The following is a 22,381-nucleotide window of genomic DNA, read 5'->3' as shown; positions in this document are numbered from 1 at the left end:
AATGGCATTAATATATCCCCGACTTAGAATTCTCTTGTGCACCTGCTTTGTAAATAAATTCTGTAAGGCCTGTCAGAATCGAACCCAAGACATTTTCCATTTGTTGACATTTGATGTTGGAACCTAGGCGAAATTTTAATTTAAAATTCCCACAGTTACTGCGCATGCGAGAGGAAGTACTTTGCTTTGTTACGTAGTGATGTCATTGTACGGACCTAGTCAAATCAGAGCTTAAAAACAAGTGCGCATCGGAACATTCTGCGTTAAGACGTAACCAACATTGGCAGTTTTGCAGTGAACTATGCAAAGGAAATCGTGAAAAGTAACAGAAACATGAAGTGTGGCTTCAGGCAATGTACATTAAATAGTCTTCACTCGTTCGAGGGCGGAAGTGGGCCCACAGTTCACGAGGGAACCCCAAACAGCTAACATGGAAAGAACGTAAGTTGTGCAAATTATATAATCCAAAAGTCTTCTGGGTCGCTACACGTACTTACTCTCGTTCTCACGTTTAAAAGTGGAATTGTTAAAGGCAGATACTTATTATGGGAAACAGTCTGTAAAAAGACCTGATACAAACATTATAACCCAATTTCAGTTTGTCGTAGAAATCTTAAAACCCCGTGTAACTCTGTCTGACGTTGATCACAGTAACGCAACTTGGAAAAAAAGGCAGGTCGAAACATCACATGAACAAAAGAGTCGTATTTTGTTGTACTCTGAAGAAAAACAAGATTCAAATTTTACATGGAAACACCTTGACGGGAGGCAGATTAGTAGAAGGCAAGGTAGTATTAAAACGGATCTCAAGGACGTATGTTCGGAGGGAAAATGGCGGTCTTCCGGGGTAAATTTATATTTCAGAGAGGCTGAACGGTGCAGATTGTTTTTCTAATTTTTGTTTCTGGCCCGGAACGCATCGTGCATTGCTATTGTAAAAACGTGAAAATTTGTAAGCGAGTTCGTACGTTAGTACGTTTGCACTCACTCACCCAGCCGGCGATCCATCGTTGCACGTGACATTGGGGGAGGAGAGGTAGACTCGCTTCATACCTCGTGTTTCCTCCACTCCGCACTGCTGTAGGATCTGCAATACAATACAGGGGTTGGGAAAATGCTCAAAGTCGAACGTGGCCAATTGTTTCGAGTCTTTCACGGCCCGCAGACCCAATGTTACCCGAGACAAAAAAGTTTTAAACCTGACAGCAGCTTCGCCAGTCGGTTTGGACGGAGAACAAATAATTACACTTTGCGTTTACCTCCGTATCGACTTTAATTGATCGTGTTTAATTTTGCACGAATTTTGACGTGAAGGCAGGACGATATTTTGAAATGCATTCGAAAAAATCTTCCGTCGATAGTCCAGTGTTTCAGTTGCGGGCATTTGTTACGCACGTTGTCACATGCGAAGTGTCGCTTGTAACATAACTGCAGCAGGGCCCAAGATCCAACGCCACTGATGCCAGAGCCCGCCACTGAACACGATCCTCGCCCAGCTGCAACCACGCCCTAATCCGATCCCGGCCCGTAGTCTCCCCCCCCATTTGGGCTGCATGTTCAGCCCATCCCAGCTTCTGTGGCAATATCCCGAGAGGAGCAGAGGGTCTGCTCCTTGAGAAATTCCCCGTCCTGTGGAACGTTAATGTTCATGGCCGCGTTCACGAAAACCTATATCCTGTAGTTGTTCTGAAGTCTCCAGACCCTCTCCCCCCCCAAAAAATAAAAAAACATGCAGAGCTTTTTTTTTAACTGGAAGCTTCTCGGTCGCCAGCGGCAAACATTGACGCGAGGTCTACCGCGCGCGAGTTTGGTCCGGTTCGGCCCACGAGGTTTGTGTCTGCGATGAACAATGTCGCCTTTCGGTTACACAGAGGACAGATTCTGTATTTGTTACCTGGATGACTCTCTGGATGGTGTGCAGGGCCGAGTGTTGGCTGTCCTGGGTGACGAGGTTCGAACTCGGCGCCTCGTGTTGTTCGCTCGCGACCGCCAACAGCACAAGAGGCAGGAGAGCGATCATGACACAAACTGGAACGAAACCGGGTTCTTTTCTCTCGGGCACTCGGTGGAGACGAGTGTCGGACCCTGTGAAGGAGGAGACGGCACGCTTTAGATTGGGGCTGAGCGAAGAGGCGATGCCCTGTGGGGGAACGAACCCGGAGCTAGTCACCACGCGGACGGACCGAACTATCCAAGAAATGTTTTTGCTGGTTTGAAAACGATTTCCGGTTTGTGGTGAGAGCAGTGAGGTAATGGCCAGCCCTTGTTCTGCCACCTCATTGGCCCGTCTTGCGGCGTCTTTGTCAGAGTCTTTCAAATTAATGTCTTCAGAGAAAAGGTCTTTGGCTGGCCTGGTGGACGTTTACCGTAGTTTCAGAGATCCTTGCAGCCTCCGTCATCAACGTCGTTAAATTTCTACCTGAATCCACGGCGCCACGGCCATTTCTAAGCCCTCAGATCTTGTTAGAAAGGAAGATTCAACCTCTGAATCGCTCGTCGTCCGTGGGTGGGCCACGGAGCCCGCAACCAGAGCGAGCCATCTTGTCTCCCAGCCGTGCCTTGGTTCGAACCTCCTGACACTGTTACGCTCTGCGACGCGCGTGACGAGTAGGCCGCCATCTTCGGACTCAACGCCGTGAAAACCTCGAATCCCACGGAATTATATGAATATATTTGACCCCTGAAGGCCCTTGGCGATGGTGTGTTATATTTAATTTTGTGTTCACTTAACACATCTTTCGGCGCTGAAGTGAGTGGACCCAACAGAGCAGGTTTTATCGCCCGTAAGACGGGGGCAGAAGTACCTCCCGAAACGTCGTGAGCGACTGATCTAGTAAACAAACCGCGGAATTGAACGACTTTGCTTTGTCCGTGCACACACACGCCAGTCACGTGATCTGGCATGCCGTCAGATATTTTCGTGTGGCGCCACTGAGTTTGATGAGAACGCGCCGTTCCTTGAGCACGCAAGAAACTTCTCATCGCTGAAGGCCACAAAAGAGGCGAATGCAAGAGCTTCGTTCCCGCTTACCTGAAACTGTTTCTTCCGCTGCTCGAGTCCGACTGACGTGTGGTCTGGCTCTGCCTGATGAGTCATCGGGGGGGCCGTGGAAACAATGGAAGATCAAAGAACGCAAGCCGCCGACGGGTGTACTACCCGTGCTACAAACATCGCCTTCTTGGCCTGCGACTCATTTCGGCAGAAGGCCTAAACGTCTTCTCGTGCACGCACTGAGGACGAAACAGCTCAGTCCAGTTCGCATCCTCGCAGTGCGTGCCTGAATGCGTTAGGGTGTGAGTGTGGGAGAATATTATTAAAATGGACCTCGAAGAAGGAATGTGTGGACTGGATTCGTCTGGAAGGACGGGGACCGGTGGCGGGCTCTTGTGGACACGGCACTGAACCTTCGTATGCCATAAGAGGCTGGGTATTTCTTGAACAGCTGACTGACTATCAGCGTGTTATGAATGACTCAAGCTGCAACGTGCCCTTTCAGAATGGATGTTCGAAATCCGTCGAAGCAACTGAGGAACATTCGTCCTGCGTCAGCGATGAAATGCGTTTTGAGTACAGGGAAAGTCCCAGAGTGGAGTCGGAGAAGTCCTTCAGCGGTGCTGGGTTTGATGCTATGCGGGTCGGTTATTTTGGATTCGCGTAAGTTTGATTGGGATAAGTTACATTGGATTAGGTTGGGTTGTCCTGGAGAAGTGCTGGAAAATTCTTGGATAATATTAAAACGAATCTTCTGCAAGTAGCCAGGGCCGATAATGACATGCCGTATAAACCCAGAGGGCCAACATGTCTTCCGTTACCTGGTGACGCCGTCGAATTCATCCTGCAAAGAATTCCTGTCCTCTTCAAGGAGGGTTAGAGGGAGGAAGCTACTTGCCTCTGCCGGAAATCGAACCATTGTCGTCCAGAACCAAGGGTGTAAGATTTTGGTTTGTTTTGTTTATTTATTTATTGAAATGGCCTACACTTGGTCGACCTCTGACAGGTCCGTGCGGCGACACGTGTGGTCACTCCTTGTCCCTGAACTTCTCGAAGCCGATTCTGGCGAAGGAGCCTGCCGTCACCCCCGCGGGCATTGCATCCTCTTCCTCCTCCTCCTCCTCCTCTTCCTCTTTCCTCCTTCGCACCGGCTTGTTCTCGTTGGAGCAGTTCAGAGCGAACTTCATCTCTGAGGTCAGCGCCTCACATGGCGAGATCTGTAATTGAAATCCAGCCGTCAGAGCACGAGAAGTGACGAACGGCCTCGTCTTGTGGGATGTTGCAGCTCCTGACCGACGTTTCAGAGGAGCTTACTGTCTCCGTCGTCAGGGTACAACATCCCAGAAGGCGATCGTCGCTTCTTTGCCCCTTACGTGCAAACGCCCACTCTCACAGGTCGCTCGGTCTCCCCGCGCCGCGGCTCGGGATTTACGCTGACATGCGCCCTACGATACCTTTTCCTGGACGGCTATCTTGCGGCAGTTCCACAGCAGTTCCAGGACGGCGAAGAGAAAGGCGGTCAGCGTACCCGCGATCAGCACCACGAACACTCCGCCCACGTTAGCCAGCCCCAGCTTGTTGCTGTCTTCGTCGAGTTCGCTGGCGTCTTTCTGCGGGCAATGAAACGCGGCGAGTCACTTGTAGGCTCGTCCTTGAGACGACGCGTCTGTCACACGAGGTGTGTCACTCACCGCGGAGCACGACTCGTTGGCCGGCGCCTTCCACCACTTCTCCTTCAGCTCCTGCAACACGCCGTTCTCTTGGAGCTTCAGCAGAGCGCCGTTCACCTTGGTGCGGTACGGCGAGTCTGCAACAGAGAGCCCGCTGACGCTTCACGAACTCCGGCACGAGCGCCGCAGCGGCGCGCGGTCAGTACTCACTGACTGGCAGGCCGATGCCGTAGCCCTTGGAGTCCAGAGTGCCCCCCACCTGCTGCAGGTCGCACTTCCGCTCCACCTGGTACTCTATCGACGTGGACTCCATGAAGAACGCGTACTTGCCGTTTGCCTTCTGGACGCGTTGCACCCCGTCCTCGTTGCTGTTGACGAAGACGCTGGGCACGGACTGCGACATCGTCGTCCACATCCGCTTGTACGTCGAGTCATTCGAGTTCTGCAACAGCCGACCGCGAATTCTCAGATTCCGCCCGCGTTCAGCGATCTTCGCCGAAGCGTCCGCGGCCTCGCGCGCCTACCTTGAAGAAGCCTGCGGTGGAGCCGCCGGCCATGGTTCCGTACTTGACCTTGTGTTGTTTGGCGAGGTCCTCCGCGCTGCTTATCTCGCCCTCCAAGCGGTTTAGCGTGAGGAAGGCGGCCAGGTTGGCCGTGTAGGACGCGATCATGATGAGTGTGAAGAACCACCACATGCCGGCCACCATGCGCGTCGACACCGCCCTGCAATCATCACATGCTACAGCATCAGTGGTCCACGTTTTGAGAGCAGATTCTCTCGGAATAAATTACCCCATTGTTTCATGCACGCAGCCTCGTCACCTGGAGCGGTGCAGACGTATTTTAGCATCGAAACATGTAGCAAGATGCACCGTCCAGGGCGAAGCAGCCTACGACTAGCCACAAAGTCCTGTTCCGTATTTGCCATCATGGAACAAACCGCGTCCTGGCCTCGAGTGGCATTTTGCTCACGAAGAACACGACGTCTTGTCAGACGGGGGTTTGAGCCTACGATACAAGTTAGTGACGCATGCGCAGACACAGTTAGTTTGCCTTACTGCGGTGCAATGTCGGACCCTTGCTGCATAATAGAGCCCGTGTTGTGCCAAAGGCAGTTACTCATGGTCAGGTTGGTCTGCAAGAAGCCGTCAGTGCCTTCCGACCTGCACGGGTGCGGGTTTGTCCATTCCTTCGGCGACATCCTGAAATACAGTCACGCGTTACACAGAACACCCGCTTACTTTGGGAGGATGTCGCTGCCCTGTCCCATGAGAGACCCGATGGAAAACCAAAGGCAGTTCATGAGGTTGAACGTGTTCTCCAGCTCCTCTGGGTCCGACCTGCAGGGGTGAGGGTTGTCCCACTCGCCAGGCGAAGTCCTGCAAATCACAACACTACTACTGCACTCAGGGTTAGTGCGCGCACGCGGCCTGGTGCATCGCTCCCGTCCACCCCGTGTCACGTGTCGTCGTCGTCGCTTCTGGTATGACTTCAGGAGGTGGATTGGCGTAGCCCAGAACGGGACAACGTCTGACAGATTTCGAAAAAAGGAAACCGCGATGTGGAAACGCTGCTCGTTATTTACGTGACGTTTGTCAGGAACGCACGTGACAACGCCTAATATATCGGCCCTTTATTCACGCGAAACGCGTCCTGCGCGGAGATGATGACAGCGGTGATCGGCTCGAGGAGGCAACGCTCGCCGCACCCACGTGTTTGATGCACCAGGCCCGATACAGTTTGTTACAAGCAGTTTGCAATATGTACAGCTCTCTACGACTTATACTGCAACATAACTACAACATGGCGGGCTTTGAAAGCCGCCTCTACACCAGGTGCCTATTACTACTGCAGAGTTTGCGTAGTGAGGCCAAGAATCTACTGGTTCAGGAGGAATTCTAACCTACGGCTCACCATTAGCTACTGAGTACTACCACAGTGAAGTGAGTGACAAACGAGGATCACCTGGCGAGCACGAAAAGCAGGATGGACACGCCCAGGTACGCCGTGGCCACGTAGATCCACACGTCGACGGAGAACGGGTCCAGAAATGCGAACAGACTGGCATCTTCCTTGACAGGCTTGCCGTAGAGAATGCTGATACCTGTGTGCGCCAAATGCCGAGTTCACACAAAAATTGAAACAAGTTTAGGGCAGGAGACGCCGTCTTTGAAGCTAGAACTGAGGAAACCTGCGTCGCCCTGAACCTCGTGTCTGCAGAGAACTCAGAGTGTTTAAACAGTGGGTCGGGAGGTCCCGGATTCAAGTCAGGGTTCGGAGGCCCGCTGTCCTGACCGAGGTTCCCGCGGTTTTCCTCAACCGTGCAAGAGACATGCCGGGGTTTGACGTCGAGTTAAGCGACGGCCGCTTCCTTTGCGTCTGTTCAAGAACGACCTGTAAATTGACATTTGTACGCAGATGTTCTGCTGTGTTTTCAGCAGCAAATGCGGTGAAATGTCTTGGACTGGAGGGAGTGACGCGCTCGAATTTGATTTATTCTCATTTGTCCGTTTCCCCACCCTCAAAATGCCCACCCCTGAGACTTTGCAGTGTCAAAAACAAAGGGCTTAATGTTTAATGATGTCGCGGGCAACGGAAATTTCGAGACTGCGTCCGCTCGTCTGACATGAACGGACTCGCTGGGCGGGATAAACCAAAGGAAAGTACAGGAAACCCGCGACCTGGGAAAGTCGTCGGATTGCGCTCACCAAGGTTCATGAACGGCATCGTGAAGTCGATGAGCTTCTCCCGCTCGTGCGTTATGGTCAGGTCACAGATGGCGAGATCCGCCGTCTGGAACAACGAACGCCGCGCGTTAGGACCTCGACTCAGAAACTGCGCGCTGCAGTGCCGGTCCCCGAGAACTCACCCTGGCAATCAGGTTGTTGACCAGATCCGCGTGTTTGTTGCTCTCCACGAGTCTGAACTCTAACTGGAAGCCCACGATTTCGGCGATTTTGCCCATCAGGTCAACGGAGTAGCCGGCGTAGCGCTCGTTCCCCTGCAGCTCCCCTCTGGGTTCGACTTCCGTCAGGAAGGGTTCGCCCTGCGAGTGAGAAGTGGCGTTTCGAGATTAATTTACCAGGACACCGAAGGAACATGTCCCAGTCCTGGGCGCAGTGCCGGATGCTCCGATGAAACAAGTGCGTAACGCATGGCCGAAATGAGGTTGGTCGCGGAAGGCGTTCGACAGAGAATGTGAAACGGTTCTACCATGCGAAGACTTAGTAGGAAGTCTTATTCACGTGTTTTCATGTGAAAGTACTTCTGAGTGACGTAACTCACGATTCTAGACGCGACGATGAGTTTCTTCGACTGCAGAGACTTCTGAATCTCCGCCTCCTTCTCAGTCTCGGACTGGGTGCGGTTGACGCCGTGTCCCGTTTCCCACCAGCCCACCTTCCTGAACTCGCCCGTGAAGTACTGCACTACGTACAGCTTGAAGCGTGTCCGTCGTCCGGAGTCGTCGAACCGGATCTTGCCCGTCATTCCGTCCATCTCGCTCTGCGGGAAACAAAAACGGATCAGAGGGTGGTCGAACGGAGGTCCGTTCACGTGGCCGTCACGTACTTACGATCTTCATGTAGTTGGCGAGCGGCAGGCCGTAGATCCACTTGTGACGATCGTCACACTCCAGGGACTCGACGCTGAAGCTCTGATTGACGTCGAAGTAGCATCGGTGAAGCGCCCGGGCGAAGAGGAACACGGCGTCGTGCATGAGCGCCGTCTCAGTCTGCAACAGTACGTCACGTCACGTCACGTCACAGAGCAGACTGGCGTAGAGGCAGGTGGCAGTGACGCCTGTCGGATACCGACCCGCACTGTTTCTGCCGTCACCCCTAGAGACCTCCGGTGGTAGTAGTAGTACTTGTCCGTCCAGTAATTCACTGTGAGCTCGACGTTCATGTCCTCGGGGTTCACAATCTGCAAGAGCGTGAAGTTGGTTTGGCCCGGCTCGAACTCGCTCAGGTCGAGAGTGTGTGTGTCCTGAAACAGCAGCGGAACGAGCGTCAGGCGTGTGGCTGTGACGTGGCTCTGACGTCAGGACAGCGTCGTGGCACTCACCAGCGACGTTATGAAGTAGCTGTGATAGACGCTGATCAGTTTCACGTCTCGCGCTTGCTGGAGGACGTCGAGCACGCGGTCCGTGGCGCAGTCCAGCAAGATGCGGGTCTCGTTCGACGCGTTGATCTCCTTCAGGAGCTTCCTGGAAACAGAAGAGACGCGTGGTACCTGGTCCTTTCCTGGTAGAAGTCCGGTCCGTGCAAAAGAGGTCACTCACCTCTGGTCCTTGCCTGGCACGAACTGTCGTACGATGATCTTTCGATCCTCCAGTCCGTGCGCCTTGAGTACCTCTTGGAGGCGAAGCAGCCCCTCGTCAGACTCGTACAACACCGTGAAGGCCGACCAGTGCAGAAAGTTCCGGACCACGTCAGCGATGGCCTGCGAGGGAAAGCAGGCCGATGGTTACGCGACGCTACGCGCTTTGCGTGTCTGCGTGTGTGTCATTGCGTGACTGCGCGTCTCTCGTACCTGGGCCACGGACTCCTGCGCGGGGTAGAGGCTAATGACGCAGCACCCCGGGTGCTGTTGCACCTCGGGGTAGATCTGCAGGTTCGGCACCTCCATCGTCTCGCAGATGGACTGCACGATGCCGGTCGAGGCGGGGGCCCGCGGGCCGATGACGGCTGCCACTCCCTCGCGTACGGCACCGCACACTGTGGCACAAGATCAGTGTTCAGGGAGGCTGTGGTCCGCCGAACGCGAGACGTGCGGCTCTTGGGCTCAGGGTTACCTCGCTTTCCGGTGCTGAAGCTGTCGGCCTGGGACAGATTCAGCTCCATCAGGGACAGGTTCACCCCGGGCAGCAGCTCGTGGTCCGCGTTGATGTACTGAAGCGCGTACTTGAGCGCCACGTGCTGGAAGGGGTAGTCCTCGGCGTGGAACAGCGCCGCTGGAACAGACCGTGAATTCGCTCGAGGTTCTCGTCAGGCACTTCCATTCGCGTTTGATCTCGTGAAGGCGATGAAAGGGAGACAGAAGGACGTGGCGGGTGCGAGTTTGGAGAAAGCAACACAGAAAGGGCGGAGACACCGGAAAATGAGAACGAAATTTAATTATTTTAAGCGTTCACAGCCTCAGCGACGATGATTGTGCCCCCTCTCCCCCCGCCTCCGCAGGGACTGAATCTTGGAATCGTTCCCGAGGGGGGGGGGGGGAGGCGGCGCGCCAAAAATAGGCAACTGCGCCTCAGCTGCGTCAGACCCAGACGGGCTCATCCAGAGACTTGAAGAGCCTGAGGAAAAGCGTGGGAGAAGAGCGGCCGGGCGAATTTACTGGAGCGCGTCTTCGTGAAATTGAAGCTGGTCAGTGCTTCGTGGAGCCGTGCCTTCACGTCTTGGATGATGACAGGGACAGCTCCACGTTTCGCGACCAATCTTCCGTTCACAGAGCGTCGTCGACTCACCTATCGGCACTTTGGGCTGCAGTCCGGGTGCTGTGGCCACTGCGGCGACGAGCAGCAGAGGCAGGAGACAGCCCGCCATGACGCGCGCTCCACGAGTTGCTCGGACAAAGGCGAATCTCGAACTGAATTCGGCGTCCGCGGGTCCACCGAGCGGAGGCAGAACGCGTGCATGACGTCACGGCGCCCTCATTTCGTCTGCAGCTGCTCGTGACATTTATATCCTTGGCCGAGCTCCGCGCCGCGCGGACGAATGGGGGGCGTGGAGGTGTAGCTCCACGCTCTCTTGCCCATTGGGCTGAAAGAGAATGTCCGCCTCAGTAGTCAGTTCTCTTATTGCCGTCTGATCGATCGATCGATTGGCGGTCGCATCACTGGCGTGACGTTCACTGAGACGTTTTGCGTGTGGGCTGGATGGTCGGGGTTCGGTCACTGGCGCAGTGAGAATTTTTTTCTGAACGCCACTGCGCCTCGTGTTCGATCTTAATTAATCGCAGCGGATCAGCTGCTCCGTTTTTGTGTTAATTTCTCATAAACGCGGGGGGGGGGGGGGGGGGTGACCGAGAACGTGATCTCAGACCCGGAAGTCGCTTCTACATGGGCAGTGGCGTCTTTGGACGCAGATGGCGCGGGGTACAAGTGCAAGTTCCTCTTCTCGGTGTTTTCTGCAAGGTCCGCTCTCTGCTGGCTCGGGTCGATGTTTCCGGGACGGTCTGTAGCGATGCTACTTATCGACCGATGGGGCGCCTGTTGCATTCTGGGAAGTATCCTGTTGCCATGACGAGGCCAAGCACTCTTGGTCTGTCAGGGTACGAAGGCACGGCCGGAGTGCCTGAGAAGAACTCTCGCGATGGTCTGCAAGGGCTCGGATCCAGTTTTGAATCGAACGGCGACTGTGAAAATCCCCGATCGGTGTGAGTGATCAGCTTCAATCCCCGGCCGCTTTATCCCAGACTGCGACATTTTGATCGCGGGAGTGGGACAAGGCTGACTCTTTCCTGATCCTCCTACGACAGCGACACGACTCGTGCCTTCAGCAGGAAAAGAGGCGTCCTCCTTTATTTTGTTCCACGCTCTTACCATCTCTGATCCTTTTTCTGTAAGAATACGCGTCATTACGTGCCAATACGTCGAAGAGCCTAACCACAAGCTGGAGGACCACCCCTTGTTGGTAGTCCACGCGCACCTTTTCGACGCCTGGCGTCCTGCCCACTCGACGACGGATATTTGCGGTCGCAAAGAACGCCAGAGCGATCAGTCGCCGCGCTTCCAAGAAGTCACATCCGCCCCCACCCCGACCCTCACACGCAGGGGACGCTGTAGAGCGCGGCGGGCAGTCTAGCTGACAGGCGCGGAGGAGGGTCCATCTCGCGCCCTGCATCCCCAGCCTCCAGTCGCCACAGCGAGCCAGCCGCGGTCTGCCGTGAGTCACGTCGTGGTTGTTGTTGTTGTAGTTGTTGGGGAGGGCTGGGTCTGTAGCATGCATGCGCGTTCTTTTGTGTGTTCTGAAACCTCCAGGAAAAAGCATCTCGGAAGAAAATGACAAAGATGGAAGGATATTATTAAATTGATGTTGGGTAGACGTATTGCGAAAGTGTGAATTGTCTTGGGACAGGATCCAGTTGCGAGTTTGTGGTTCCGTTCCGACAGAGAGAAGTCGCTCGCCGAGTAAAATTGTGCAATTCTGTGAATATCCGCCGTTTCGGCCGCTCACTTTCCGCGTATCACAAAACTGCGTCACACTTGGGACTAAACACGTCGGTACTCTCAGCTGCTCTGTGACTCGATGACTTGGTCAGACTTCGCCGACTGTGGGCCCGTACGTCCTCATCGTTTCACGCGTTCCTTGCCGAGTTCTGATCAAATTTACGGAGGTCTGCACCAAAAATGTAGAAATGTTTAGCTCGATTGAGATTTGCCTCTTAAATACTGCACGTAACTTTTGCCACAGTCAAATATACTGACTGCATGGTAATCACTCGCTCGCCTTTCACTGGTGCCGAGGTCAAGAATGCACCTCCAGTCCCCACGTGGTGTTTACTTACGTCCTTCTTAACTGGCATGCTCATTGGAGCCGTAGATTGTTGCGTCTTCCATCTTCGTCTTGGTCTTGCAAGTGGGCGTCTTCCAGGTTAGGTTTCTCCTCACGTATTCTTCACGTTACAGCGCAACATGGACTGTCATGGCCGCCTGCAGTGAGATGTCGAGCCACGTGCTGCTGGTGGTGGCGGCCGCTGTGCTTTGCTGCGGCAACATGGCCGCCGGTCTTCCCGACGTCATCAGAATAGGTGAGATCAGTGACCGCCTCGCGACAGTCGTTAAATAGCCAACCCTGTTTTCGACGTCGGTGGAAGTCACAGCCTTGTCACTTGTGTGTTTATAACTGACGATTTCTGTGCTCGCAGGTGGGCTGTTCCACCCGGCAGATGACCGCCAGGAGGTGGCCTTTCGTTACGCCGTTGAACGCATCAATGACGACCGCTCGATTCTACCGCGGTCCCGCCTCTCCGCTCAGATAGAGAGGATTTCGCCACAGGACAGCTTCCACGCATCCAAGCGGGGTGAGCACAGGGTGGGGCTGACTGCAGAGCCTTCGTGCCATCGTAAGAACGCCGAAGAGGAACTCTGCAACAGCCGTCAAATTCTGAGTCGCCGAATAAGCTCTTTCGTGTTCTCTGTCTTCGTCCCTCTTTCTTTGTTTTTCCTTTGATCTCTTTCATTTTCTCCCTCCTTCATGTCTTTATCATCTTTTTTGCGTTTGCTTCAATTGTGTTGCAGTGATGGAGACTGAGTGCGTTCAGCTTTCACCAACTCTGAGAAACTTTTGGAGGTTAATTTATTACGTCATCAGGATGTTCTTCAGACAAAGCGTGGCGCTAATTAGCATCACATCTCTCACTAATGTGTCCATTAATCACAAGGAACACAAATGCTCCCTTGATGCGCCACGCATTCCTTGCCACACTCAGTTAATGCTCGGCCACTCAAACTCCACGTCCCATGCTTGGTTCTTCTGTTATGCAGTTTGTCACCTGCTGCGTAGTGGAGTGGCAGCCATCTTTGGGCCCCAGTCTGGTCAGACGGCAAGCCACGTGCAGAGCATCTGTGACACAATGGAGATTCCTCACCTGGAGACCAGGTGGGACTACAGGCTGAGGCGAGAGAGCTGCCTGGTAAACCTGTATCCCCACCCCACCGCGCTGTCCAAGGTGAGCCCTCGTGATCAGAGACTACGGCTATTGCACGGCAAAACCACATCACAAAACGCGCTCCACCAAGCGCTTCTCCTGATTGGTCATGCCAGGCTGTGTTAACTCAGTAACCTGAGATAAAATGACAAAGTATCGGCATATACCAGTTGGTTTTGTGATGGAAGTTGCTCACCTCGTCTCTAGGCGACACAAATCTGTGTTGCAGGCATATGTGGACCTGGTGCGCGCGTGGAACTGGCGTTCCTTCACCATCATATATGAGAACAATGAAGGATTGGTACGCCTGCAGGAGCTGCTCAAGGCGCACGGCCCTTCAGAGTTCCCCATAGCTGTGCGACAGCTGGGTGAGGGCACAGACTACAGGTGAGTGTCCTTGTGACCACGTGCTCCCGGGCAAGTGACCCAAGGTCTGCCTGCACTTAGTACGTGCTGTGGTCGCATGTGGAACGACCGTGTTCATTAACGAGACAAGTGGCATACTGAGCCGTAGGGTCGTCCGTCCGCACGCCGAGAAGCCTCAGAGGAAGGTGGATCGGGGACCAGACTTACTGAACAACCTGTAGCTGTAAGTTCATTACAAACCATGTCGCTTCAGTCCTTCTTGCTCGTAGCCTGGGAAGCTGGGTCCAGCAGATCAATAGCACCTCACTTCCCATTGCTCACACTCTCTCTGCACTGCTGCTACTACCACTCATTCAGAAAACATATTGGAAATATGTGCACTACCAGTTTTCAAAACATTCTGCTGTAAACCACCAGCATTTCCTCAAAATAGTGACTTTATATTGCGTTGATTTACCTGCAGGTTTTTCCGTGTTACGCAGCGTAAAACATTGTAGCATCTCATTACATCACAGGCATAAACTCATTTTGAGAATTTTGTGACATTACAATGAAACAGTTGTACTCCCTGAACTACCAGTACAGTCTGACCTGAAAGCATTGACAGTTATTACAGTTAAAATATATAATATAATTCAGGTCTATACACAAACTTTATTTACAGATGTTAAAATTTAAAATTTAAAATTTGCGCTATTCATCATTACTACGATGTTACAATACTGCAGGCGCAGTATTGTAACATCGTAGTAACGATGAATAGCGCAAATTTTAAATTTTAAATTTTAACATCTGTAAATAAAGTTTGTGTATATACCTGAATTATATTATATATTTTAATTATAAAACACAAACATGACGCATTTAAACTTTAAAGTTATTACAGTATTCTCACTCTTTATGTGGCACTTAACTGAAACATGAACTAATGTCATTCTCACTCTATTGTGAATCCACTCTTAAAACATTCCGTGACATAATGCGTAACACCAAATTAAGAAGCTTGTGTTTCTCAGTCTCTCGGTGGCACCTGTGAAATTGTCCTGAAGAAGATGTGTGTCTGCCTCTAAAACATTGCAGGCCATTGCTGAAGCAAATCAAAAACTCTGCAGAGTCACACATTGTGTTGGACTGTTCTACTGAACGGATTTATGACGTGCTGAAACAGGCGCAACAGATAGGCATGATGAGTGACTACCACAGCTACCTCATCACCTCGCTGGACCTCCACAGCGTTGATCTAGAGGAGTTCAAGTACGGTGGTACCAACATCACTGCCCTGCGTCTCGTGGACCCCGAGAAGCCCGAGCTCCAGAAAGTGGTGCGGAACTGGGTGTATGGGGAGTTGCGATACGGCCGCAAGTTGGACCTGCCACCTCCAAGGGTAAGGAGTTACGCTGTTTTGACAATTCCCTCGCACAGATTCTACTAACAGGCACTTTATGATGCTTCCATCTGTTTCAGGACAACCTGACGTTCATCAAGGTGAGTGTCAGTGGTGGACATCATGGGTATGCAACATGTTGTATCATATGCATCTCTAAAGAAGCAGAATTCAGGCTAAAATCTGTGCTTATCAGAATAAAGCATTCATGTACCCCTATAAGAGAGATAAAATGTGTTCTGCACATATCAGTCACGAAAATAAATTTATACACGTAGAAGTGAATTGTATTTAATGTACGTATAGATGACGTTCCATAGCGCAAAAGCTGCATACATGTTCATTACAGCAGTTGTCTCTTAGAGTGTGAGAAGCCCTCTCCTGTAAAGTAGATTGTTTTCCAGACAGAAACGGCACTAATGTACGATGCAGTGCACCTCTTTGCTAAAGCCCTGCACGACCTCGACAGCTCGCAGAGAATCGATATAAAGCCCCTCAGCTGTGACGCTGTGGACACCTGGCCACATGGATATTCACTCATCAACTACATGAAGATTGTGAGTACATTCATAACTATTAACTGCAGCATAAATTAAAATAAAATTTTAGAGAAATGAGGCCTATAAAATGATGGCATCTAGTTGTAGAGGAGCTGAGGTATCTAACCACTGCATTCTGTTATTAAGCTAAGGTGTCTGGGCACTAAGTACTCTGATACCTTTTGCAGGTTGAGATGCGAGGCCTCACAGGCGTCATCAAATTTGACAACCAGGGATTTCGCAGCAATTTTGTGCTTGACATTGTTGAGCTGAACAAGGATGGCCTGAAGAAGATCGGCACATGGAACTCCACGGAAGGTGTCAACTTCACGCGCACGTATGGTGAGGCCTACACACAGATTGTGGAGAGCCTGCAAAACAAGACATTTGTGGTGACCACAATCCTCAGTTCACCCTATTGCATGCGCAAGGACTCCAGTGAAAAGCTGTCCGGTAATGCGCAGTTTGAGGGCTATGGCATTGACCTGGTGCATGAGATCAGCAAGATCCTGGGCTTCAACTACACGTTCAAGCTGGTGCCAGACGGACGCTACGGCTCGCTAAACAGGGAGACCAATGAGTGGGACGGCATGATGAAGGAGCTGCTGGATCAGGTGAAGACAGAATTGATGCAGGAACTATTAACAAGTATAAATTTTGTTTAGGTTGCCATGAACTCTCAACATAGGCTGTCTGTTGAATCGTGTGTGTGTTTCATATTAGTGATGAAGGTTCTGTCTGTTGCAGAAAGCAGACATTGCCATAGCGGACCTTACCATCACATATGATCGCGAGCAAGCGGTGGACTTCACAATGCCCTTTATGAACCTGGGTGAGCGTGCACAGTAGCTCTCTAGTGTATAAATGCCATGTTAAACAGAGTAGGTGCGTGACAGTGGTGTTTTTTCGACAGGCATCAGCATCCTGTATAGGAAACCAATAAAGCAGCCACCCAACCTGTTCTCCTTCCTGTCACCTCTCTCGCTGGATGTGTGGATGTACATGGCCACGGCCTACCTGGGCGTGTCTGTGCTGCTCTTTATACTGGCGAGGTAAACACAGCAAACCTCAGGTTAGCGTTATTAGGGAAAACATTATGAGGGAATGTGCAGTGTGTACATTACACTGTAAGGGAATGCCTGGATTCTGTATTGAGCATTAAGAGGGAAATGTAAGAATATCCACCGTGTGTTACGATGGAATGGAGCTAATACTCTACTCAGACATTTTGCTCAGCTGTGTCTGTTTATTCAGCTGTTCAAAATATTGCTTGCTGTAATGGAATGCAAACCTTCATGGCCACCATCACAAAAGCCCATTCCTAAAAAGCAGTGGCCTTCACATTTCTTATTGTGTGTCCAGTTATGCTTTAGTCTTCCAAAATTTTGCTTGCACGCTTCTCATGATGCCCTGGGTGTCTGGGTTGCAGGTTCACGCCGTATGAATGGCAGAACCCGCACCCGTGCAACCCCAACCCGGATCACCTGGAGAACCAGTTCACCCTCCTCAACTGCATGTGGTTTGCCATCGGCTCACTTATGCAGCAGGGCTGTGACTTCCTGCCCAAGTAAGTGTATGTGTACGTGTTTATCTGCAGGTTCAGCCCCTACGAGTGGGACAACCCCCACCCCTGCAATGATGAGCCGGACGTCCTGGAGAACCAGTTCAGCCTGCTCAACTCTCTCTGGTTCACTATTGGATCCCTCATGCAGCAAGGCAGTGACATCGCCCCCAAGTGAGCACAAAGGATGTGACATCTGTGCATTGGAATTCTCAGCGTTTGCGCTTTATTACTACGCTCTCTCCACTGTAGAATTCTAATGCTAAGAAAGAACTTTAATTGAAAACCAGTGGACATGACACGCATATTGCCCAAACTTTGGAAGTGTGTTCATGTTCCAGAAGAATTTATTTGCAGAAATATTTAGTGAAGAAGGGACATTGATATTTATCAAGTCTGTTGGTTCAGTTTACGATGTCGGGCACGACTCCTTGGTCGGTCTTTCGTCCACTTCCATAGCAGCATTTATTTTAACATCCTATCGTTCTCAATTTTCTCCCGTGAGCCGGCTTAGCTCAGTCAGTATAGTGAGTGGGATGACCGGGGTGCGATCCCCATCAGGGACAGAGGATTTTTCCTCTAGCGTCTTCATCCAGACCAGTTCTGGGGCCCACCCAGCCCGCTATCCGATGGGTATCGGGGTAAAGTGTGGCCGGAGCGTGATGCTGACCACTCGCCTCCCCCGTCTAGGGCCGAGGTCAAAATAGAGCTGGGCTACTGGTTCAGTTCCTGGTAGGGACAGAAATGTTTCCCTTTACTGCCACTGTGTCCAGGTTGGCTCTGTGGGCCACCCTGCCGTAGGGTGCTGGGCGTTATTTTTCTTGGTGCAAAGCATTTTCTTCCAGCAAGTGTGAATGCTATGAATGTGTAGTTCTTTATACCCGTGGCTTGGTAGTGTTAATTTATTTCTCAAATTGCAACTTCTTTGAATCACATATGTTTGTCTGTTCGGAGGGACGTCTTCCTCAATGAGGCACGGTGTTGGTACATTTCTGTTGTGTACTGTAGCATGTGGCGATTGCAGGGCGGTGTCAACTCGCATGGTGGCCGGCATGTGGTGGTTCTTCACCCTCATCATGATCTCCTCCTACACGGCCAACCTCGCTGCCTTCCTCACTGTCGAGAGGATGGACTCGCCCATAGAGAGTGCCGAGGATTTGGCCAAGCAGACCAAGATCAAGTATGGTGCACTCAGGGGTGGCTCCACAGCAGCCTTCTTTAGGGTGAGTGGAGCTGTGAGAGATTCTTAATGTTAAGAGTGACATTGTTATCTGTTGTAAATTAAAGAAGAAATTTAAATATTTTCTGCAACCTATTGTTGCCCAGGTTTTATGCTGGAACATAAATTGCATGAAAATTGTGATTCCTCTAGGACTCAAACTTTTCAACATACCAGCGCATGTGGAGTTTCATGGAGTCTGCACGGCCTAGTGTGTTCACAAGTTCTAATGTGGAGGGTGTGGACCGCGTTGTGAAGGGCAAGGGAAGCTATGCATTTCTCATGGAATCCACCTCCATCGAGTACGTGATCGAGCGGAACTGCGAGCTGACGCAGGTCGGAGGACTGCTGGACTCGAAGGGCTATGGCATCGCGATGCCTCCCAGTGAGTACGGGCGCCCCTTCCGACGAGGAGGCAGGTCCTGGATAACTAGTCTATTATTAAGACATGTCTGCCATAGTGATGCTTACCTCAGCCTGCAATGTCTCTGTTGCAGACTCTCCATATCGCACTGCCATCAGTGGGGCAGTACTTAAGCTACAAGAGGAGGGCAAGCTGCATATCCTGAAGACTCGCTGGTGGAAGGAGAAGCGTGGTGGTGGGTCCTGCAGGGTGAGTTCTGGCTCACATGCGTCAGGTGTCGCACGGTGCCACAGTGCAATGCTACCGGCATCATGCCATCTCTTCATTTTGCAGGATGACACGTCTAAGAGCTCGAGCGCCGCGAATGAGCTGGGCTTGGCCAATGTGGGTGGCGTGTTTGTGGTACTGATGGGGGGCATGGGCGTGGCATGCGTCATCGCCGTCTGCGAGTTTGTGTGGAAGTCCCGCAAGGTGGCCGTGGAAGAGAGGGTGAGGAACATACTGCAAGACACTTAGCGGTAATTTCACGCTATCTCACTACACAGTGCTGACTCTCCTGTCTGGGTGAGGAGTGTTCTGAGGCAAACAGCCACTTTCTTCTGGGGTAACTGTAGCAATGGCTTATATTCAAGCCACTGACACGCACTTGTATCACTTTTGACATAACGAGATTTTTTTTTTAAATGTTTTGCTCCCCTTTCAGCCGTTGGTATGCGTTTTCTTACAGGAATCCCCTAGAATGAAGTTGCGTGATTTGAGAGATGAAAGAAAATGTGCTTTCCCTGAAATATATTTTAAATTATTTTTATGTGTCTGTGAGAAAGAACATGTTTATAGCATCATTTATAATTTTAAGGAGCTCAGTGGTACGCCAAATACGAGGAGTACATTGATGTGGACCATGTTGTCACACTTCAGTGAACTGGTGTGTGATTAGAGGAGCCCAGAGCAAGAAAGAATCAGTAACTTTATAAATTGGTTTGTGTTGTTGATTATTCCAAATTGCAGGACGTACGGCCACTTCTTCTTGTACCCTGCGTAACCACTTTAGCATCCCTCATCTGACACCATGTATATTTATGAGCCGATACAGCATCGCGGTGGAAGTCGAGCAACTCTTGCTGGGACACGTTGACACAGTCATGTCAATTATGTTTCAAACTGGATACCAACTTGTTGGTTATCCTGTGCCTTTAAGACTTCATGCGGCTACAAAGTAATTGGACAGCTTGTTACTTGAAGAGCAACCTAAAAGAGCACTTAGCCATTCAACACCACATACTAGTTGTTATCACTTTTGAAGTCTTGGATTATTTCTAGGCTAGAATATCAGTTGTCATGATTCAAGTTCTATCGTACCTTTCCTGAGTCGGACCAGGAAAATTCAATTTCTTCTTCTTTCTTTTAATTTTGTAATCAGATTTTGCAGTTGATAGAGGGATGTTAAATTGACAGACATGATGATATTTTTGTGGAAACTTCATCAGTTATTTTTACAGTGAGAGGCAGGAGAGTCGGCCAGACGGGACAGACCACGCGCATATGGGGCTGTGCCCTTTCCAGAATAAAAAAGACAGGCGCTTTAAAGTAACCTGGGTGAGAAAGGAAAGCGCCTCTGCTTTCCTCTGTCACTGGGGTCGTTTCTTGCAGCTGGACTCGTTCCCGGAACAAAACAGGGTGGTTGTACAGCAGCACCAGTGCAATGGGTCAGTGCTGAAAACTTCTCGACAATAATGTGTTACGTAGTGTGTTCAGTTGGCGCCTTGTCTCTGTTGCATTCCCCCGCTTTGGATCGATGGATAACATCAGGAGGTGAGTACCACATGCTGGCCTTCGCATTTCACTCGTGTAGTAATGCAGACTCAAACCAGTGGTTCAGTCACTCATGTGTTTCACTTTCACTTAAGTTACTTTAATATTGCATATCAGCCTTCACATTTGCCATTTGCTGGATTATTGTTCGTTGTTGCTTTCAGTAAAACAGACAGAACTAAGATCCAACACTGCAAATTTCAAAGCTCACCATTAGACATGAATCGGAGCTAATTCCCATCCTCAACTTACTGTCTCTGTTACACCCAGGAGATAGAGGCAGTAAACTCCTCTGAAACATTAGTCAGTATCTACCAGGTCATCCCAGAAGGCAGCCATCTTTATGCTCATCACCATGAGAACCTCAAAGCTCACCCACTAAGTGACCACTTTCTTGTACCAAAGTTCTTTGTATGGTATTTATTTATTATATATTATTGTGTTTGCTGTTCTGATCCTAGCTACATGATTTTAAGATCATAACAGGGCAGTGGTGACATGCATAAATCACTTATTTCATCCCTTCCAGATCCCAGAACTTTGCTTCGAAGTAACCGACTACACTGAGCGGGTCTTTCTTGAGTGCTGCTCGAGGAATTCTCAGTTTTTGTGGAACTTTACAAAAATTGTACAAAATACTGGGACATAATGCAAAACACACGTCTGGTTAAAACCTACGACTGTCTTACATTAGCAGAATTTCTCAACTTATATGTGACACTTGACAGTGCCGTGTAAATTGTGACGAATAGTGTCCCCCTGTTTCAGTCTTCGCTGTGCTCAGAGATGGCCTCGGAGCTGCGGTTTGCCCTTCGCTGCCAGGGCTCCACGAAACCTGTCCGTAAGAGGGTCCCTGTGGGGGGTGGTCAGGAGGGACGCTTCGTGCCCTTGGACCCATACTCACAATACGGTTTTATGGGCAAGGAGCCACTGGCCTGATGACTAGTTAGGTCGCCGTATCACCGAGTAGCTGCCGCTTGTTTCTTTGTTTCACTGCTGTACATTTCATTGCACAACCAAAAAACTGGTTTAAGGCTTAGACACGAAGACTTACAAAGAAATAGTTTGTCATCATATTTCATAATCATAGACAATTATAGAGGAGTACGAGTTATGGCGTCTATTTCTCGAGCAGACGTGCTTCTTCTTGGTCAGTTTCATAATGTGACTTTGTCCCTTAGATTGCATCGTCAGTAACAGGACATATTCACAATTAATTGCAACTGTGAAAGTATGTGGCAGGCTTTTGTGAACACAGCAATGAACTCTTTCAGTCAGTTGAATGTCTGTTGGTTCTCAAGCAGGACTCTGCCCCATGAAGGTAGAGAGGTGGTTAATTATTGTTAGATATTTGTATGATGCAAAATTTAAGATCAGGTGTTGCAAACTAACAAATAATATTTTGATATTCCTGAATATTTCCATTAAAACAAAATTTCTGGAGGACTTTGAAAAATAATATCTCATTGTTAGTGTGGACAGCACGAAATAGCCATGCGGGCCTGCCACATGCCGCCACGCTATTGAAAGCAGGTGTGCTGGTTCCTGACGTCACACTGCCTACGCACACTCAAGAGTTTGTCTGTAATAATAAAATTCGCATCTGCTGTGTGGCGGTTGCATATATCAGAGGGAAAGAAAGAAAATGCACCTGATTCTGTTTCACAGGATCCAGCAGAAGTGCGGTTTGTTCTCGATGTCTGTAAACTGGCTGACCACTGTTTCTTGTTACTACCTGCAATTTTTGTCTGAAAATTTTTTCATCTCAGTGTATTCATATATATGTAGTGACATCAAAATAGATTACATTGAATTTTGTCAA

The 22,381-nt window shown here is 50.5% G+C and overlaps 3 protein-coding genes across 13 annotated transcripts in view; 1 reads left to right on the top strand and 2 right to left on the bottom strand.

Moving 5' to 3' along the window:
* The window catches only part of Notum (palmitoleoyl-protein carboxylesterase notum), an 8,992-nt gene extending 5,836 nt beyond the window's left edge, over positions 1–3,156 (bottom strand). The window contains exons 1-3 of the mRNA XM_022082590.2: positions 3,032–3,156; positions 1,895–2,085; positions 993–1,087 (exon numbers count right to left, since the gene is read on the bottom strand). Of these exons, the coding sequence (XP_021938282.2) occupies positions 993–1,087; positions 1,895–2,020 (221 nt within the window). The 5' untranslated portion in view covers positions 2,021–2,085; positions 3,032–3,156. The remainder of the gene's footprint in view (positions 1–992; positions 1,088–1,894; positions 2,086–3,031) is intronic.
* LOC110838926 (glutamate receptor ionotropic, kainate 2-like) overlaps positions 1–22,381 on the top strand; it is a 23,357-nt gene extending 976 nt beyond the window's left edge. The window contains exons 1-18 of one of the 9 annotated variants that reach the window (XR_015534996.1): positions 216–441; positions 12,293–12,414; positions 12,532–12,687; positions 13,151–13,335; positions 13,544–13,701; positions 14,761–15,064; positions 15,145–15,165; positions 15,469–15,621; positions 15,792–16,217; positions 16,351–16,435; positions 16,517–16,655; positions 17,033–17,170; positions 18,189–18,387; positions 18,537–18,768; positions 18,881–18,996; positions 19,081–19,236; positions 20,398–20,559; positions 21,328–21,466. Coding sequence is in view for 7 of the 9 variants with exons in the window: in XM_087348201.1 (XP_087204327.1) it covers positions 431–441; positions 12,293–12,414; positions 12,532–12,687; positions 13,151–13,335; positions 13,544–13,701; positions 14,761–15,064; positions 15,145–15,165; positions 15,469–15,621; positions 15,792–16,217; positions 16,351–16,435; positions 16,517–16,655; positions 17,033–17,170; positions 17,201–17,338; positions 18,189–18,387; positions 18,537–18,768; positions 18,881–18,996; positions 19,081–19,236; positions 21,328–21,498 (2,910 nt within the window). In the remaining 2 variants the exon portion in view is untranslated. The other 8 variants (XR_015534997.1, XM_087348201.1, XM_087348196.1 and 5 more) reach the window with 8 other exon arrangements.
* LOC110838936 (glutamate receptor ionotropic, kainate 2) lies at positions 3,933–10,290 on the bottom strand. 3 transcript variants are annotated; one of them, XM_087348206.1, is made up of 18 exons: positions 10,130–10,290; positions 9,458–9,616; positions 9,196–9,380; positions 8,945–9,105; positions 8,728–8,869; positions 8,479–8,649; positions 8,237–8,395; positions 7,948–8,166; positions 7,532–7,708; positions 7,371–7,455; positions 6,628–6,766; positions 5,904–6,041; positions 5,721–5,864; positions 5,187–5,385; positions 4,873–5,104; positions 4,684–4,799; positions 4,447–4,602; positions 3,933–4,209 (listed from the first exon to the last, which is right to left on the bottom strand). In XM_087348206.1, exons 1-18 carry the CDS (start codon positions 10,206–10,208, stop codon positions 4,021–4,023), a joined length of 2,850 nt encoding a protein of 949 aa, XP_087204332.1. In that variant the 5' UTR covers positions 10,209–10,290; the 3' UTR covers positions 3,933–4,020. The 3 variants fall into 3 exon arrangements, with proteins under 3 accessions (XP_087204332.1, XP_087204331.1, XP_087204330.1); XM_087348205.1 differs by lacking the exon at positions 5,721–5,864; XM_087348204.1 differs by lacking the exon at positions 5,904–6,041.

The sequence above is a fragment of the Zootermopsis nevadensis genome, unplaced genomic scaffold, assembly GCF_977971745.1.
Source record: "Zootermopsis nevadensis isolate Lab colony 2312 unplaced genomic scaffold, Znev_1.0 Znev_ptg000012l, whole genome shotgun sequence".
Taxonomy (NCBI): Eukaryota; Metazoa; Arthropoda; class Insecta; order Blattodea; family Termopsidae; genus Zootermopsis; species Zootermopsis nevadensis.
Note: the sequence above shows the minus strand (reverse complement) of the source record. Positions and strands in the feature narration are given on the sequence as shown.

Bases quoted from the DNA above. Each gene is read 5' to 3' on its own strand.
- LOC110838936 (XM_087348206.1), bottom strand. From the start codon at position 10,208: ATGGCGGGCTGTCTCCTGCCTCTGCTGCTCGTCGCCGCAGTGGCCACA. The intron at 9,106-9,195 runs GTACGAGAGACG...TTTCCCTCGCAG, and splicing joins CGCAGGAGTCCGTGGCCCAG to GCCATCGCTGACGTGGTCCG. The intron at 4,603-4,683 runs GTGAGTGACACA...CATTGCCCGCAG, and splicing joins CCAACGAGTCGTGCTCCGCG to AAAGACGCCAGCGAACTCGA.